Source organism: Epinephelus fuscoguttatus, linkage group LG20, assembly GCF_011397635.1.
Source record: "Epinephelus fuscoguttatus linkage group LG20, E.fuscoguttatus.final_Chr_v1".
Lineage (NCBI taxonomy): Eukaryota > Metazoa > Chordata > Actinopteri > Perciformes > Serranidae > Epinephelus > Epinephelus fuscoguttatus.
The window spans coordinates 27,083,298-27,103,660 of record NC_064771.1 but is presented as its reverse complement, the minus strand read 5'-3'; the positions used below and the strand labels follow the sequence as shown (position 1 = coordinate 27,103,660).

At 43.4% G+C, this 20,363-nt stretch overlaps 1 protein-coding gene across 2 annotated transcripts in view; it reads right to left on the bottom strand.

Moving 5' to 3' along the window:
• Positions 1–531: 531 nt before the first annotated feature.
• Positions 532–20,363, bottom strand: part of ppm1bb (protein phosphatase, Mg2+/Mn2+ dependent, 1Bb) — a 32,413-nt gene continuing 12,581 nt past the window's right edge. The window contains exons 2-6 of one of the 2 annotated variants that reach the window (XM_049564133.1): positions 17,210–18,052; positions 12,344–12,461; positions 11,645–11,756; positions 9,303–9,360; positions 532–1,534 (exon numbers count right to left, since the gene is read on the bottom strand). In XM_049564133.1, coding sequence (XP_049420090.1) covers positions 1,505–1,534; positions 9,303–9,360; positions 11,645–11,756; positions 12,344–12,461; positions 17,210–18,040 — 1,149 coding nt within the window. In that variant the 5' untranslated portion in view covers positions 18,041–18,052 and the 3' untranslated portion in view covers positions 532–1,504. The other variant, XM_049564132.1, reaches the window with a different exon arrangement.

Here is a 20,363-nt window from a genome sequence, read left to right as displayed (position 1 = left end):
AGTCCACAAACCAATGGGTGACGTCAACAGTCTATGGTCTGACCGGTCTCGCTTCGTGATACCGGCGTCTGAAAGTAGAAAAGGAAAAGGCCACACGGACGAACACAAACACCCAGAGATGACACGGCCTCTCATGAAAATACGCAGCCACCACCGGATCCTTGGCAGGTATTTTATTTCATATATAGACGCTTTCTGTAATCAAATGTGAGTGCAATCAAACAACAGCAATACAAACATTACCAATGCAGTCTGAGAACCAGGAACAGGGTTAAAACAGGGAGTTCACTCACTCTACATAGCGAGCAGCTAGTAACCTCATGGACAACATTTAAAAAAAAAAAAAAAAAAAAAAAAAAAAACTTTCCTCTGTCAGGACAGTCCGCCGTCATGTGTACTTCCAACCATGATGGTGGGGAGGGAGGTGGGGAAGCCCGTTTGACCCACCACCCTCCTGCCCTAAGTCCAACCAGTGATACACCAGCCCCGCCCGCCCCCCCCCAAAACCCCCCACCCGACCCACCACCCCGCCTCCATGAGTCCAACTTGCACTCGGCTCTTCAGTGAACTAGATAACCTCCCATTTTTCCCCATCATGATTATCATCGTCATTATCCTAATAGTATCAACAACAACAAAAAAAAAAAAAAAATTAAAAAAAATCCAAATCATTTCCACTTCTCACACGGCAGGAGCCAATCAGCCTTCGGGTTCAGTCAGTCTCAACCAATGGCTGTCCATCCGGGTCGACTAGAAAACCACGTAGCTGTACATGTAGAACCAAAGTCCTCATGCAGTGCCCTGCGAAGGTGGCACATCACATACGTGCACAGGTGGAAGTGAGGGTGGGTGGGGGGGTGTTTATGTTTTGTTTTGTTTTTTTGTTTTTTTAAATGATGTGTCTGTGTGTGTTAGAGAGAGTGTGTGTGTCTTTTTTTAAGAGGGGAGAAGCAAAGGTGTTAGGCAAATATCAGACTCAGGAGCACAAAAAAAAAAAAAAAAAGTCCAGGAGAAGAAGAATTACATACAAAGTCTTTATGCACCGTCTGTCTTCTCTTGGCCCTCCTCAAAACACTCTCACACACAAACTCTCTCTCGCACACACAAACATACGCGCACGCTATAGGTCCTTAGGTCATCGTGAAGTCAGGTGTTCGATGTCAACATTCAAGAAAAGAAAAATAAAACACCTCAATGGTAAAAATCATCTCTACCATCACAATGTTTCAGTTCATAAAATCTTGACATTTCTGAAAAGTGATTTTTTGTTTTCCTCCAGGTTTAAAGCAGTATGCGTGTGTAGTTGTTGTCGTCGTCGTCTTTGTCCCACTGCTGCACACACACACACACACACACATGCACAACCAACATACGCACACTCACGCACTCCAACACACACCACATGTCCTCTTTTTAGTGGAGAAAGACATGGCGCAATGGAGAGACACTCCTCCTCGGGGCGGATGCACCGATCACCGGGAGGAGACAGGGGTCGTTACCACGGCTACCAGGGGTCTTCCAGCTCACCGGCGCTCTGGGTGAGTAAAAAGGAGAAAGAGATGGAGAGAGGTGTGTTAGGGTTTTTTTTTCTGCGTCTTCTGGAGCACACAGTTTTAAGATACAGCTCCTGATGCCTTAAATAATGTTGAACCTCACTGCCCTCGTTTATCTACTCAGACTGATGGATAATGGTGAAAGACAGTGACATTATTCCCCTGCCCAGCCTGTATGTTAACACAACCAGAACCCAGACCTCTGATGACTCACCTTGCGGAGAATCACGAGGCCAACTGTCAGACTGAAAAACAGGGGAGAAATGGAGAGAATGGAGTCCCTATAGTCTACGCAGCTCCCCCTCCGCTCGTCGCCGCCAGCTCATGCAACGCAGCGGCAGGCGTTTAGTTTTGCTGCTATTGTTTTAAAGGAGACGACAGATTAAAACGTCTTTGAGCTGCTGAGATGAAATTACGAGTCGAGGCTGGAGCTAAAAGCTGACAGGGGAGGGCAAGGAAGGTGAGGGTATATTTTCTGCTCGAGCTGGAAACTTCACAGCCTACACAGAAACATATACAACACATTAAATATGGTAGAAACACTGAAAAATTCCACTACAAGTTTCAGGGAATGGTCCTGTGTCAAATGCTACCACTTTACCTCAGGCTGTGACAGCGATTCTCATGATTTTTGGTGACATGCAAGCCAATTTAAAAAGGGAAAATATGACTTTTCCTGCTTTTTTTGTTCCCCTAACCTACACATTTGCAAGGTATGACACATTTGACAGGACCAGAAGACAAGAAACACATCTGTACAGTCAGATTACATCCAGAAATACTCACAAACTTGACACAAATCATGGCATTATACCTCAAATCATTTTTATTTGTTCATTTGTCATTTTAACTGTGTGGGTGGGACTGATTTGGCCCACGTAACCGCATACAAATGCAACTCATACATACACAAACACACATACAGACATACATACGCGGAGTGTTTAGCATAACCTCCCCTCCGATAGTTAAGTGCCTTAGATATTGAAAAGATAAGTGCAGTGCATGCATTACCAGGGTCACTGGGTACTGGGCTTTATATAGACTTACAATAACCCTCTACCTGCTTTCAAAGAAGAATGAACGCTGTAGGTTCAGTCTGTTCGAATCAAACTTTGACAATGAGGCGAGAGTTCCAGATTGTGTTCGGAACAGACGATGTCATAACCTGTGAGGAATTAAATATACTGCGTGTGGGATTTTATCAAGCTGAAACACATCCTGCCGCAGTCACTACCAGCGGCTGTCAGCAAGAGCACTGGAGATCTGCTTTACTCTGATGCTCACACAGTCATCTCGTATAAAAGACACTGATTCCAGGTGTAATCGATGGCACAGGTGCTAAACGTGAGAATGACTACAGTGGACATTTTCAGCCGCGCTAGCAGTATGACAGTAGGGATGTAATGTAAGCCGCACATTGAATCTGTTAGCCTGAGGGTGTCGCCGAAAGAAAGGCCACATTGTTACCTAAAGCTGGACAGTTCGTCGCGTCTACTGACTTCATTTTCCCCATCTTAAATTTCTCGGATTCAGCTCTACAGTTAGACTCTGTTCAACTCTAATCTGTCTAAGATTTACTTTGTCAGAACAGCTTCACTTGAAGGGATAGTTTAGGTGTTTTGACGTGAGGTTGTACAAGATACTGATCCATGGCAGTCCATGTCGCCTCCAGTTTGGAGAAGCAGGCAGGAGTACCGACACTTAAGTAAAGCAATACTGCTGTGAATGCAGGCAGCAGAAAAACGCAATTTAGCCACCTAAAAAAGTCAATATCAGTTCAAGTGTTGCAACGTTGAAATTATTTTCACAGCTTCACTTTGCGGTCAGACAGCAATTTCCGACGGGGGAACTGAAGCCGTTATATGGCTCTCTTCAAGGCCAGACTGCATTAACAACAACAGTAGTTTTACCTCACAGGACAGGCGAGTTGCTGGTCTAACGCTGCCTTGAACGGACAGCATGTCTGTCTTATTGTGTGACATTAATGTTTTATAAGTTCACATTCACAAAAGTCACACAATGACGCATAAACTAACCGACTGAGGCAGTGGTAGACCAGCAGCTCTTTGGCTTTAAAGAGAACATGAATGGACACAACGGCTTCAGCACCCCCTGACAGCAGGGTAAAGTGTTCAAAAATATTCTTAATATATCGCACACCTAAATTGATTTTGATTTTTTTAGGTGGCTTAGGTGGGTTTTGCTAACGTCCCCATCTACAGCAGTACACTGTTTCGCTTCTGTGGCAGTACTCCCATCTGCTTCTCCAAACTGGAGGCATGCCGACAGACATCTACTGTATGCAATACAATGACTATGGATAAGTACCTTATAAATCTAAAAAATCCAAACTATCCCTTTAAGTGCAGCTGTGCTCAGAGACGAATGCTAACAATAGCATGTTACTAGTGATGCCATTAGTATTCAGCTAAAAACAGCTAGCGCTATAATGCTAACACGTCTTCGATCGCATTTAAAATCCAAAAGTTGTTAACCTGCACAAAGGCATTCAACCATTTAGTCTTCACCCTTTTGAGTCTTTTATTTTGTAGAAGCGAAAAACACAGTTTGACTACTGATAAAGCGTAAGTCTCACATTTGCGCTGATTGCCCAGGCAACAATGAGCCCACGCTACACTTGAAAATAAATTTCAACAAACGCGACAAACGAGTGAGATTCATGCTGCATCTGAAATGTCTTCAACCTCTTTTTTTCAGTTTAACAAGAGAAAAGAGTTTATGAATGAAGACTTATTGGTTGTTTTGGCAATTATAAATCAGTCTGACCTCCCAAACCAGCATTAATGAGGAGACCGCAGCTTCTTCCCTGAGCTGTTCTATGGAGCGATCTCTATGGAACTATTAGCTATGATTCGCTCACAGCAGTTTGCAGCTAACCCTGACAAGCCGAACCACGTCACACAATTTGAACAAGATGCTGTATGTCTAAGAAAAAATGACACACTGTACAAACAGCAAACAAAACGACATTTCGTCTAGCACTGGTCTGATTTCTCTGCAATAATTTAGTTATGAACTTTACAGCCTTACACGGTTGCTAGAGTGGCTACAGACTTGTTTTAATTTAAACAAACGTTACTTTTATGGCCCCTTTAGTCACCTCGAACTAGTATAGTTGAGTGTTACTGACATATAAATTCACCTGAATAACAACAACCTGAAACACATTTTAACCTCTTTGTGGGTGACTGTGAGGCAGTGTATTAAAATGCAGTGATATGGAATTTGGGATATGTGGTGACGGTATGATTTAAATGAAATGCCACTCAAACTACAAGTGTACACCCACCTATGAAAGAGTCGCTGTGGAGTTAGACTGCCCAGTTTTTCAGTACCCAGACTGCTAAACTTGCCGATAAGTGGGCTAACAATCAAGTACCACCCGCTACCAGAAAACATTTCAGTAGTGATGATTGGCCTCTTTCTCCATCACTCAAACTCATGCAGACATACAAACACGCATACATACATATACGCAAAAGAGTGTGTTCTGAGTCTGTAGATGGGGCAGGCCTGCAGACAGTGCAGTGTGTTGAACACAGCTGCAGCTCAGAGGGTCTCCGCTCCTTTTCTCTGTCAGTTCGTCCACTGTAAGCAGGTGTGTGTGGGAGGGGGTTGAGGCTGAAAGGGAAGGGGGGGTAGGGGGGGTCAAGTGGGAAATCAGCCAGAAGCCAATACTGGTAAATGTAGGCCATGAAGAGCAACGTTCATTTTTGCCTCGCCAGCCACTTTTGCATGTAATAATGATTTGTTACTGATTCTCTTCTATTGTAAACATCAGTCTGTGTGGTCAGGTTGTAAAAGTGGCTGGCAAGTTTAGGAATCCAAGCGGAGGTGGTCAGAGGACAGGGGAAACAAAAGGAAGGGTCCTCATTAGGAGGAAGGTATATATGTGGCTCGGAGACAGAACTTGAATAGACAGAGGGGCCGTTTTTATTTCCATTGCATTATTAAAATATTCATGAATGGCAACAGTGGCTGTAGCTGCAGACTGTGATGAAGCAGGAAGTGGCCGGTGTGTCCATTCAAGTTCTGTGATGAAGGAAAGAGGAGGAGAGGTCATAGCACGTCTGACTAGAGCTCTGGGGTCGGTTGGGTGGGCGGGTGGGTTGGTATGCGGGCGGGTGCTCAGTCAGAGTAGGGATCAGGGACGGGCACATCTGGGCTGGCCTCCAGCTCTGCAGTGGCAGGTGAGGGCGGGGGCGAGGGGGGAGTGGGAGGGGAGGCAGTCTGCTGCTGGCCGTCATCGTCGTCGTCGTCGGAGGTCCTCCTGCCCTCCCCTGCTCCCTCCGCAGCGCTCTCCCCCCGCAGGTGGTAGGCGGCCAGGGACTCCTCCAGCACCGTGCGGTACTGCCCCCGGTGGTGCAGGCGGAACTGCCGCAGTGCCTCCAGCAGATGAGCCGCCGTGCTGCCACCTCCCTCCTCACTCTCCTCCTCTCCCCCCGCACAGGCCTGAGGTGACACGCCAGGGGTCAGACTCTGCAGGCACACTCCATGGTCAAACACACACACACACACGCACACTTACATACACTAACAAGCAGCGGCATAATACTCACATCAAATATCTACCACACACTAGCGTGACGATGTCAGAGACATTGCTGCACCAGTCGGACAAGCCCATGCAAACGCTACCTCTGACCCTGTGACCAAAAACCCTTTGTGATATTCGCTGTATGGTGTAACAGAGAGGGAGGGGGGAGGTTGGTCAGCACCCACACAGCCCAGAGAAAAGAGCCTGCAAGTCAAGACTCCACTGAAATTAATATGACAAATAACCTCACGTGCCCTCATACATAAACACACCTTCACCATCACATCAGACCCTCCCTGGCTGTTGGAAACCTGACACTGATCTCTTCTTTAGAATAAGAAATGCATTTCTAAAGTTCCGTTAGCCTTGACAGCTATTTCTTTAAGGTGATGGATGTGATATTATCTCCTAGACAATGTATGATTTTTTAGAGATTTTGGCCCAATCCAATTTCTTATTTTTACCCCTCCTTATTCGAGTGCCACCTTGCCCCTCGGAGTAGAGTTACAAGGGGTAGTAACTGAGGTCTTCCCCTTTAAAATGGGACAACCCTTCAAGACCCTGATACGTCACCTGTAGTCACTGATGCTGGCATTTACATAAACAGTATATGCCGTCTTCTGCTGTGGTGATTTCTCTTGCCTGGGCTACAGGCAACCTTTTGCCGTCGTCACAGCTTGAGTTTCACGCAAACAATCAATCAAACACATCAGCAAATAAGAAAGAATGCTGCTTCATTACCAGGCCAGAATCGGTGCTCTGTAGGCCGATGTTAGCAACCCAAGATCCTATCCTACCAGTCGTCTGCACTGAGCAGCAGTAACAAGTGTAGCAACGTCACTGCCAGAACATGTGAGCGGAGCGGAGTGGGGAGCGGACGGATTTTGTGTTGTTTTTTTTTTTTTAAAGGTTGAGCGGAGCCTTATCTCTCACTCCAATTTCGCTCCGGTCGCTCATGCCCCACCCAGAATGCATCTTGCACACCCACGCTATTTTCTTTCAAAACTATGGAGTTTACTGTGTACTTCAGAAAAGAAACTGAGAAGAGAAGCAGTGGTACCTTGGAGAATGGTCCCTAACTGTGGGGAGAGGCGAGAGGGCTTCCCCGGAGGCCGGCCGCTTAACCCGGTCCGTCTCCTCTACACTTTGACTCCACCCTGCCGACAGCGGTACCGTGTAGAACAGTCCCTAATTGCAGGGAGAGGGCTTCCCCGGAGAATCTACCAAGCTCATGTTTTATTTTTGAATAGAAGATTACAGGTTAGGTTAGTACAACGCAGTTTTTTTGAGTGGAGTGGTGAGCGAGTGGAGAGGGATAAAATTTATGATGGAGTGGAGCGGAGCGAAGAATGCACAGAACCAAGCGGAGCGGACGAGTGGCGAAAACTGAGAGGTCTGCGAGCGAGGAGCGGAAATTTTCACCCGCTCCGCTCCGATGCTCTGGTCACTGCTGGACCTAAGTTCAATTTTGGTTGTCATATGCCATTGAAGGGAGGAAATGCAAAATAGAAATGTGTCAAAATCTGGGACTGTCATGCACAAATCAGCAATAACAATGTAACATTGGCTAGCTAGCTAGTTAGCCACCGAGATATCGGCATATTAACAATTTCTTTTGTCGTGCTTGTTCTAAAGAAAAGAACCATACTTCACTGAAACAACATCAAGCTATGATAAGATAATGGTTATTGCAATTTTACAATCTTCATCAATGAAGAAAACAGATTTGTGGAGGTTTTTTGTTGCTTGTGCAGCCGATTTCTCGTAACACTTGGTTTGGAGTCTGCCTCAGAATATCCTCTGTGTGGAGGGCCATGTGGCCCTAAAGCGGGATTTATACTTGTGCGGCAGAGCCTACGCCGTGGCCTATATACATGGCCAACGCCGTTGTGAGCATTTATACTTGTGTGGTGGTGTGTCTGTGTCACTCTGCAGTTACACCTCCAAAACACTAGTCGGCGGCGGAGGTTTCTGTTAAGTGCTGTAAAGTTTAATTGATTCAAAACACACATTAAACACAAAGTTGCTGGACACATTTTCCCCACAAATACAACATGCTAATCTTTTTAGCACGAGCCTATGGCATTTTACATTGTACAAATTAGCCTGGCAGCTAGCGGACTTTTCCTCTACTCATATAAACAGCAACAACAGGGACATTTAACAAAGGTAACATTACAAATTTCGGCTCCATTACAATTCACAAGGTTCACTGACAAAACAACTGAGGGAAATGGTTTCAGCTTACAGAAACAGACAGGAGGTCTGCGTCGCTGCGACTTGTAGTTACATTTCTGGGGAGGTGCACGTCAGACTACAGCGTAGGGTACGGTGTAGGGTCAACATCGATGCAGAGCCTACTGTAGGTGTGTCGTTGATTTGATGTAGAAGTATAAATCCCGCTTAACACTTCGCCCTACCCTTCTGTCACAATGAGAATCAAAGCACCCTTACCTTAGACGTGAACATGCAAAACAGAGGGGTTTGGGCTAAGTGGCAGGGACAAGCAGTGCACTGGGGTTTTGCCTTTGAGCCCCGATTCTGAAGTTCGAGTTAGATATTTGACAATAAAAGTCGTTCACAAAGGTAACTTTGCCTTGCTATTTGGACACATTTTACTTACTCTGTACGCTTCAGGTATCCACTCTCTATCAGCATTGTGAACAATGTATTTAACCTATCAATTAAAGCCCCCTGCACTCAAAAAGTCGTTCTTATTGTTATCTCACTCTGCAGAATGATTTAAGTGTAGCATTTTACAATAGAAGACTGTTTTTGTTTTAATCTGTTGAAGGAGGAAAGTTTCTCTGTGCTCACACTGAATCTGTGTTGAAGATGGGTCTGTGACGTACGCAAGTGTGATCTCTTCATGTATAGTATCCACTATTTCAACGATAAATACAAATTTAATCTGACTTCACCTCTTCAATGTTTTTCAACGTACAGTCCAATGAGTTTCACTGAGCTTGCAAAGGTTATGCTGCTGAGTCTATCCTCCACCCTCTTTCACACTTAAATCAAGTTCATTCTCACACACACACACACACACACACACACACACACACACACACACACACACACACACACAAAAGAGTGTCCTTGTTTGGGCTGGTGTGTGTTTACAAGGTCATATTGAGGTGGGGGTGAAAGGTGGGAGGGGTGAGGGGTTTAGAGAGTGATCGACTCACCCCTTCCTCTTCTCTGTGAGGGTTCAGCTTGTTGTACACCGCCTCGATCACACTCCGTCTGCAAACACAAACAACACACAGCTCGCTGCTTAGACAGGAGAATGATTCCCCATATAACACAAACAGTCTCTGTTGATTCTCTGCAAATGTGTATTGATTAAAATTTTAATGGAACTAAGAAAGCAACTCAGTCGATACTTGAATATCCGCTACTGGCGCATAAAGAGACTACAGAATCTCTTTATGAATCTGAACTCGTAAGTGTTTTGAGGACTGTTATCTGCACGTTTGGGAGTTTTTAAGTGCACGTGTGTTGCCCGTGTCGGAGTGGACGCAACTGCCTGTGTGCGACCAAGCTTGGCTCAGTGTGACAGAGGCTGCAACTGACGATTACTGACATTATCAATTAATCTGCTGATTATTTTCTTGTGTAATAAATTATAAAACATCAGTAAACTGTTTAAAATACATATCAAATTTCCCTAAGCTTAAGGTGACTGACATCTTCAAATTGCCTTTTTAGTCTGACAAACAGACCTAAATCCAAAGATATACTCTGTGTCGAAAACACACCACACAGCGGCAAAGTGCAGTCTGTATCGAGCTGCCGTGCATCGGCTATGGAAAGCTGCGGCGGCCCCTCCAAACTGCGGCCATTTGATTCTACAGTCTTGCCTCTGTGACATGCTGACCTATGTTACAAAGAATATTTTTCCCACCTCAAAACACATGAACACGCCTCCAAAGCACAGAAAAATGTCATTACTGCAGAAACATTGAAACCACTGCCAGGTGAAGTGAATAGCATTGATCATTTCAACACAATGCAATGTTCTGCTGGGAAACCTTTGGTCCTGGCATTCGTGTGGACGCCCCTTTACGCCCTTTACGAGATCTCAAGACATCGACCTGGCATTCAAATTCCCCAGATCCCAATCTGATCGAGCATCTGCAAGAAAAACCAGTACCTCAGAGGTCCTTTGTCCAGGCCTCGACGGGTCAGAGCCAAGTCCGATCTAAAGTGGAGCCTCTGACCTGTCGAGGCATGGAGCCTGGACCTCTGGGGGTGTCCTGTGTTGTCTGGCACCAAGGCGTTGTTGACGGATCCTTTGAGTCCTGTGAGTTGTGGGGTAAGGTACTGGTATGCCCAATGGATTTTGGAGGCCGGGTTGACACCTTAAACATAGTCATGTCTGCCCCGCCATTCCTGAGCAGTTTTTGTGGTGTGGCATGGTGCAACTGCCATCAGGGAGTGCAATTGCCAATAGGGTGTACTTTATCGGTAATGTCGTTTGGATGGGTGTAGTGCGTCAAGTGACATCCACATGAATGGAAGGACCAAAGGTTTCCCAGCACAACACTGTATTGTAACAAAATGATCAATGTTATTCACTTCAACTGTCAGTGGTTTTAATGTTTTGGCTGATCTCTCATATCACTTTTTCAAGTCATTTCGAACTAGGTTGAAAAATTTTTTGACTTGTGTGCACAATAGTAGAGCATGACTCGGGGCGCATTTTCCTGACCGCACCCGAGTTCGAGACAATTATAACCGAGCCCGGCCTGACTCCCGACAGACTTTCTGATTTTTAAGTCCGAACAACAGAGGTCACCAAGCTTTTTCTGTGGCTGCTCCTAACCTTTGGAGTAGTTTACCCACGCAGATAATAACTGCTCAGACCGCTGAATCTTTCAACACTTTACTAAAGACGTACCTTTTTTCCTTTGGCTTTTAATGTGAGCTGATCTTTGACATCTCGACTCCACATATTGTTTTTGTTTGTTTGCCCTGTGTTTCTGTGTTTTGTTAGTTTCTTTTATGCTTGTGAAGCACGTTGGTCAACTCTGGTTGTTTTTAAATGTGCTATATAAATAAATTTGACCTTGACCTTGACCTTCAACCCGACCTGAGCCCGACGCAGTTTGTTACCTGACATAGTTACTGTTATGAACAGTGTGTAAATGACCATCAAAAGGCTGCTGTTATGCACAGTCAAACACACCGCTTGCACAGAAACGCAGCACGGCACAGCACACACACTCAATTGGAGCGGAGCAGGCGTAAAATAACAAACGTAAGTAACAAGTCCAGCACTTGAATAGGCCATAGTACAACACAGCAGCATGTCAAGCGGGCCGAACCCAAGCAAAATTCTTGATTTGTTGTCGGGTTGTTGGGTATCCACACTCCGCACATTAGGATACAGTATCTCGGTGGTAAGTTATGAATTTTACAAGTTTCCAAGCCATAACAAAATCATGTTTTGTGTCATCCAATAATATTAAATGATATGTTCTGTGTGTAAAATGCAGCTGCATGTTGTTCCAGGCTGTGTATTTACTTGCTGGCCAGGCCTCCGCCAGGTGGAAGGTTGGGGATGTTCTCTGTGGCAATGCTCCTCAGGACCGACACCAGGTCAGGGACTCCCCCCTCCCCGCAGTTCCCCAGTAACTCTACACACAAACACAAAGAGGACAAGGGGTTTGTGAGAGATCATGTTACAATACAATATATGTATTGTAATCCACTACCTCTTTCTACAGAGGCTGAGAAATCACACATAGTAGTGGAAAAATCACTGCGAGTGTGTGAGTGAGAGAGTGTGTGTGTGTGTGTGTGTGTGTCAGACTGATTTCAAATATTTGTATTACCTAAAGAATGTTTTTTTTGCCCTGGTTATGTAAACTGAAACTGAGCACAGTATGTGGCCTCTTGTTTCACTTAACCTTTTTAAAAAACATTTTTGAAGAAGGCACTGAAAGACTGCTGGACCTAAAGAACAGTGTGGGCATTTAACTACCACTGAGCACATATATGTTTAAAATGACAATACACCAAACACAGCATATCAGACAGTAATAGTTTAAACAGCAGGAAAACAGTCAGATATACACTGAAACTAATACAGAAACTATCAAGACCACAGCATTTTTAAATCTCCTTGACTCTAAGTTTAGATTAACTCTACCTTAACTGATTATTATAACAAATGCATTGTCTATTATGTTTGTATGTGTGTGCGTGTGTTGCATGTGCTGACCCTCAACACGGGTCTCCAGGTACTTATCCAATTCCTCTTCTTTCTTCACAGCCTCCTCTGAGATCTTGGGAGCTCCGGGTAAACACACCAGCACCACACTCATATTGTCCCTGCTCCCCTGCAGGACGAGGACAGGCACAGACAGAACAAATTAAATCTGTGTAGGACATCAGGGATATTCTATCGCTCTTTTTAGAATGTGACCCCGGCTGTATCACAACCCTAAAAATCAGCGTAATGTTCCTACTTATTGTTTAAAAAGAATTTTAAGGCTTTCCCTATCAATGTGAATCAAAAGCATATAGCCAGCAGTGTTTTTATTTTAACAAACAACCAAAGCTTTCCAGTGCAGAGTATCCAGAACAGTGTATGTAAGAAGTGAGAGTAGCTGGCAGTAACATAGGTTGATATCTATTGGACTCTGACCCATACAGGTATTCATATTTAAGTTTAAAAAGACCAAATAAATCCGATAATGAAATGCCAGCTGAAGCCAAAATAAACTTTCATCACAACACCTCTAGCAGCGCTACGGAGCAGTTTTTCAATGAGTGGGTCACTGTTTTGTTTGAGCACATGGTTGATGCAATTCACAGTCCTGCCAATTCGGGGTATGTTACCCATGGCAACAACAAGCACAGCTGAAAGCAAAATTATTAGCAACTCGCAGTGGTTCCAGAAAGAGCAGCCGCCTCAGTAATGTGGAATAAACTGTGGCGTCCTGAATGTTTTATGAACAGCCCCGAACTTTTCAGACTCTTTTAGTGGGTTATCGCTCAGAGGGAACTCATTCAGCAGCTCCTCTGGCAGCAGCACAGCGTCTCTCCCTCTCCTCTCTCACCGTGCGCACACAGGAGTCGGTGTTGTCAAGTGATTTTGTCATAAACCTTTGGTAATGTAAACCTATGTGACGCGCGCTGCTCGATCAAAAACTCCATATATGTGAATGTGTGATAGTTGTGGTATCGTAACAGCCTGTCACAGGTTACAGCGTGATGATTAGAGGAGAAACGGCAGAGCATAAAGGTCCAGGTGGAAAAAACAATCATTTAGGATTTTACTAAAAGAAGGAAATCACCTGTTGGTTTATATATATAGATCCCAGGGGACATTTTTTTGTATTTGGGAGCTGTTTAAATGTGTAATTTGTGGTAGATTTTATTTTGTTGAGCTGTTAATATTGCATACAGAATCTGAATCTCACTCTGAGTTACTGCTGTTGTTCACAAGCTAAAGAAATGAGATCATTTTAGTTTTTACTGAATATTTGAAGGCAAACTGTAAAACTATATCACTTATTTTGTTGCAATTCTGTTCTCTTAAATTCAAAATAACTTCTTTTTTTTTTTTTTTTTTTTACTAGCTTGTCATACCATCAAGAATATCGTTATCGCAAGTATACCCTCAAATATCGTGATACTACTTTAAAAAACCAGCGTGGTTTGGCAGTTCTTTGATCTAGAAAATGAAAACAAGGTAGCATGTTCGGCGCAAAGTGTTTCATACTGCAGCGTTTTTAAAATCCGACATGGTTGTTGAGGATTGTGATTAAAGGCTTCAAAGGGCTCTTAATGCACACAATATTTTTTGGGACAATATTTCAAATACTTAACAGTAACCTGTGCTAAATTTTGACTGTTTTCTGAGCGCTTTCCTTTTCTTAGACTAGTCGACTAGTCTTAATTAAAATTTTTGTTTAGTCCACAGGGAAATTAGTCGCCCGGAACATCCCTGGTCTACAAATGGCAGTCATAGCCCAGATATGCAGTAATGTGTCAGCAAAGACAGAAGCAAGTAAACATGGATGTAAACAATGCAGGTCCCAAAATGTAAAAAATAAAAAAAATCTTTACAAAAGGAAATGTATTCAACATGTTTGTTAAACCTCAAGGACACACAGAATGAGAAACACTGAATGTTAATATAACGTCTGTTCACAAGAAAACTCCAAAAGGCATCTTTAAGAAAGTGTGTCTTTCTTGATCTTTTACGGAAAACGCTGCTTTTTCTTAAACTGTTTCTACAATAATAATAGACGGATAGTTTGTGACCTGGAGACAGCAGCAGACAAGCTAACAGCATGTTCTCAAAATTTTCTTCAATACAGAAAAATGATGGAAAAACAACCTCGTAATAAACAGTTTGACATGTCACCGATAAAAACTTGTACCTTTTGGACACAGAGTTACTGGAGGATAATTCCAACCACTTAAATTAATGATTAACTTGACGATTACTTTGATTTTGGTCTATGAAACATTTTGAAAATGGTGACCAGTGTCCATCATATTTTCCCAGAGCACAAGGGGACATCTTCACATTTTATTTTGTCAGATCGGTCGTCCAAAATCTTTAATTTAGGATCAAATGGGACAAAGAAAAGCAGAAAAGGCTTACAGGAAAACTAGCATTGGCAAATATTTGGCATTTCTGCTTAAAGAAAAAGGTGATAAATTCTCTGACAAAGACTCTGATGAAGACTCTCCAGTCGAAACGTGTTGGATATCCATGTATTAATAAAGGATTTTTAACAGTCAGAGTACGTTGGATGCATTTTAAGAGATTAATTCTCTGTTAATTGACAAATCACTCCAGCTCTAAGATCTTTATTCATAAACAACTCAAGCACACTGGACAGCATATTAACTGGCATTTATAGGACACATAGACAGTTAGCCTATAAACAAGACACAGATCTGGCCTTAAACCAGTGGGTAGTCACCTTGTCATTACCTTGTAAAAGTCAACGTGGTCAAAGTAACTTTCTGTAAATGTACAGTGTCACATACATCACAAAAGGCAGTGGCAGCAGAGGTGATTTATGACAGCGTGTGGCTGTTACTTGAGATAACCCATCTAGGAAGGTAAAAATAACTAGGCTGCTGTGCACTTGCTGGTTCTTAGAGTACTCAGACAAAATAGATGATACACAGGAGGCAAAAAGTCCAAGATGTGGATCGAGCGGTGGACAAGTTCAGCTGAGGAAAAAAGTGATTCTTGCTTTTTCTTGGATCGATAGTTGAGAAGCAATGGGCAGGGACAGAAGTGAGAGCAATGATGCATTATTCATCACCTGATTTATACGATCTCTCACTGTGAGATGAGTTAAGTTTTACTGAACAACCACATCATTTTGTAAACTTCTGATGTGGTTTTTTATGATAGACTTATTTTATAATTTTCATTATTATTTACATTATCAGTCGAGAGATGTTTTTACATTTTTCCATTGAAGGGAGCAGTGTCTGCGCACTTCCCTAAAATCTGAGACTCAAACATACACCCAGCAAGCTAGATTAGGTACGTCACTAACACAAGCGCTGTCTAATACAGGAAACACATATTGACCAAACAAACTTCGACACAACACCAGCAAAAAAACCTGAAACCTCCAGTGCAGATCAGCAGATCAGGTCAGTACTGAGAGCAGAGTTGTTGAACTACAATATCTCTTTGACTCTGTTTAGATAACAACAAATAAAAAAAGCTATTACAACCTCTCAAATAATTGGTAAAATAATATTTAATCAAAACAAAAAAGGTGTATTATACCTAGGTTATCATCTCCCTCATACTATTTCATGTATGCATCAATTTTTTGTCTTTTCTTTTACGTTTGATTTTGCTGTTTGACATGCGATACTTAGATCATTTTTCAATGTTATATAATGAAATATGTATACGAACATTGTACTGTTATATTTGAAAAATGATTAATTAAAAAAAACATAGTGAAAGTTTTGACAGCAAACATGGTAGAGAATGCAGTTTTACCCTGAAGCTTCCTGCCACTATCTACCTAAACCCCATCGTAGCAGATATAATTGCATGTTTCACAACTATTAACAACCATAACTGTGTCAGCCACTGCAAGGCAGCCCACAAGCTAACAAGCTAACACACAACATAAAAAAATGTATGATGCTAACTGCACTTTCCACCATTTTGACACGTCTGCTAGTCGCTGATTTTGGTGCACAACAGACTGCTCATCCGAGTCTGGGTCAAATATGTACGGCTGTTTCTTCAAACACTAATGCTTGCCATCGTGTTGCATGATATCAACCTCGCTCAAGCAGCACTGGAGAAAGTGAAACCTACTGCAAGCAGCAGGAGACATGTATAGCTGCAGATACAATTTGATGGTAGGGTACACAACATGCCCCTACAAACCGTGCCCACCACTAATACAAGACAAACCCACTGACGCACATCTGAACCCTGCAACAACGCAACACGGTCGTGAAATATGAAGCCAAATGTCGCAATAATCCACTTTATGATTCGTAATACATGAAGACGCGATTCACTTTTTAGTAATGAGTTGTAGCCTTACGCTAACCCTTACCCTACCCTTGACAGCCTCTCTTTTAACCTAATACTTCATAGCTAGCTAATCGCTAGCTTAGCATTTTTCGTTGGGGTTTCCATTTTTGGGCCAAAGGGGCGATCCTGGCCTGACATGTAGGTATAATGGGCGAGTCATGTAGCTAGAGGGTGGGTCACAAAGCTGCTCCAGCTGCAGTTATACCTCGTCGAGTCGTCAATGAGGGATAAAGGGCAGATCTGCTTCTAGCACCTTTTGAGGCTGTTTTAACTATTATGTAGGGAAACCATGTTGAATAAAATAGTAGTAGTATTAAAACATGTCTGCAGGAGCAATTTAACAATTTATTTGTTTTAATATCAATAAAAACCAGCAGAATCCCCGTCATAATAATCTGTCGAACTCTCTAGTCCTACTTGTAACGCAGCTCTGTCACATGTACCACACTGGATTTTAACAATTTAACGTTCAAGTTAAAGCAGGTAACCATGTTTACACTTTCCCCTCTTATGTACCTCACGTGAGAAATGAAAGCTTACCTTATGCAGACAGGTGTCCACCACTGAGTTACAGACCTTCTCCAGGTCATCACACACCAGGAGTCGTGAGCGGACAAACTCACACAGCTCCTCGTTGGACATGACATCCCAGATTCCATCACATGCCAGCACCACAAACTCGTCTCCTTCGGCCGCCCGCTCCAACACACACACCTCAGGCTCAGGACTCACCAGCTGCTCCGTGGGGCCCTTACCATCCACACATTTATAGTCGTAGTCCCCCAGGGCCCGGGACACAGCCAGGGAGCCGTTTACCCTCTGGATCATGACTGAGCCGCCAGCGTTCTGGATGCGCTCCTTTTCGCGGGGGTTGCAGGGCTTGTGGTCCTGGGTGGAGAAGCCCACCTTGGTGTCTCGACTCAGCACGGCGCGCGAGTCGCCGCAGTTAATGAAGTAGAGGTGGGTCGGGCTGACCAACACGCACACTGCTGTTGATCCACTGCGGTCCAGGCCCTGCCGCAGGTCAGAGAAGCTACGCATGTACTCGTCAATGTTCAGGAAGCCCGAGCGGATGCCGTCCTTCACGCCCTCCACGGAGCCAGATCCAGAACTGAAGTCGGCCCCTCCTGACAAGATGTGTTCCAGCAAGTGGCCGGAGCAGTAGTTGGCCACCCGGGAGCCTGCGTGACCATCATAGACAGCAAAGAAGGACCAGTCGGTGAGTCCATGGGGGAGGCCCACCACAGCTGTGTGGGCGTCCTCCATCTCCACCCGCCAGCCCTGCATGGAGCTCAGGCCATAGCGCAGCCCATTGCCCTCACCGTGGGCACTATGCTTCTCCGTCTTCGGCTTGTCCAGGAATGCACCCATTGCTGCCTATAGCTGGAGATTAATCAGGGAGAGAGAAGAGAGAAACACAATTTCGGTTACACCGTCACCAGAGAGGACAAAGACGATCCCTCACCAAGTCAGCCACTTTTATAGGAATGCACCATTGTACCATATGACATACAGAATGAGAAATAAAGCTAGACCAATAAATCAGTCAATATTATATTAGAGATCGGTGTATGTTAGCCAGAACACTATCAGGAAAATCTGTGATGTGTGATAACCTTCTTTAATATTGTGATGAAGAGGTGACTTAAGATACATTAAATACTGAGGAGTGCATATTAGCCATACAGTTCCTATGTCTTTCTGCTTTAATAGGTATATAGGTTATAGCAGTCACTTAGACCCCAAACAGTGAACAGCCTATATCCAAAGAAATTAAATAAATTATTTCAAACTTCAGACAAAATGTTTGAATACTGGACTTTTTTTAATTGTTTTTTTTTTTTTTGTTAATTTATTTATTCATGTTTTTTTTGTCTGTGTGTTTCCCTGTGTATCATTATGTGTCCCCTCTCTAAATTCTGAGGATTTTGCCGGTCCATAAATGCAACACGAATTTTGGTTTTTTTTCCCTCAGCAGTTTGAGTCGTGAGGTGGATAATTCATTAGTTGATCCAACCAGAGCTGATCAGATCAGATTGATAGATGATAGGAGCAGCTGCTTCAGAGGCGAGTGAAAGCAAACTTTAAGAGCAAACGCAATAAACTGCGCCTGACAATCTGATGCTCCGTCTGTGCCCAGAGTCCACTCTGCGCTCCAAAAATGTGGTGCTATAAATAACCAAACAGTATATGTATATATATATTCATCAGTGCTCTAAATGAATGGTACACCTTGAAAAATATAAACTCAATACGTCGACATTTTTTCAGCCTCAAAATTCTGTATCAGTAGGGCTGTCACTTGAAATGAATTTGAAATTAATGTCACTTGGATGAATTCAAATTTGTACAAAGACCACAACCAGCCTTGACTTTGTTAGTTACTTTACCAAAAATACTTCAATACAGCGTTTTTCAGGGGCTTTGGTGTCATTATTGTCCACTCAGGACAGCTTTGCTCACCAGTGTCCTCCACCAAACAACAACATTACTGGCTTAATCTTGTTTACTGACAGGTCAACTGGACTGGTCTCTGCTGGACAACAAGGCAAACTAGCTCAAAGGTCTAATGGCTTATAAACGGTTGGCTGCGTCTCTAGACTGCAGATAAACAGTCTGTTTGCTTATAGACTTCAAATTTCAAATTCCAGCAGGTCATAACAAGTTGATCAACTTTCACATAAAAAGTAAGAACCCTTATCGTAGCTGTAGTTAAAGTGATTGTATAAATAAGAACTCTGAGAAGAAAGGAAGAAAGCATTACAATAACACTTTAGTTAACTTGCCTTTGTTTGTGTTCATGAACTATATAAACTGAATTAATACGCAACGTAGACAAAATCCATAATTTTGTTGACTATTTCTAACATATCTTATACAAATTTTTGTTGCCCATCATAATTTAGTGCCCCGGGTTATTTTTGCATTTAACGTTTTAGGCCCTGATCACACAGAAAGCATTTTAGCAGCCAGAAGCGGCTTTTTGTAATTTATTTTAATGAGAATTAAGCTTTTTCCTCACGGTTTTAGTATTGCGACATGCCTCGTGCTTCTGCACTCTAAGTGCCTGGCATTTTTGCCGCAGCGCACTGAGGTCCTTGAGTTGAGAAAACTACAACTCAGAGCTGAAAAACTCTTTCTTCTCATTGTCCAATCAGATAATTGAGAGGCGGGCCTTCTGTGGTGGTCATGACAACAAGTTTACAGTTGGTAAACAATGGAGGAGAAACTGGTGGTAGTGGTTGCTGGATACCCAGAGCTATACGGCCCGACAATAGACAGCAGGTTGTCAAACTGCCCCTGAGTCATCCTAAAATATGCCTGGAAACAGCCATCATGGAGGAGAAGCTCCTGGACCAACTGGTGGTACTCCCCATGATCCACCCTCTTTTTTAGGGTCTCATGTACCCACACAGATCTCTGTTTCCCTGTGCCCAACAAACTATTTACTGACAGCCTCTGACCCTCAACCAGAGCTACAGCAAGTACCCTCTGCCTCAACATTTTAGAAACTAGCTACTAATTACTGTCAAATAACTAAAACAAATAAACGGTAGATTGATCACACGGGAAGGTTAGAATAAGGAGGTGAGTCAGTGGTTACCTAGCAACAACAAAAAGGCGCAGGAAGCGGTTTTTTTCTCGCTAGTGGCATTCAATTGGAATAAAAAAAAGGCAGTGCGGTGCGCCTCAC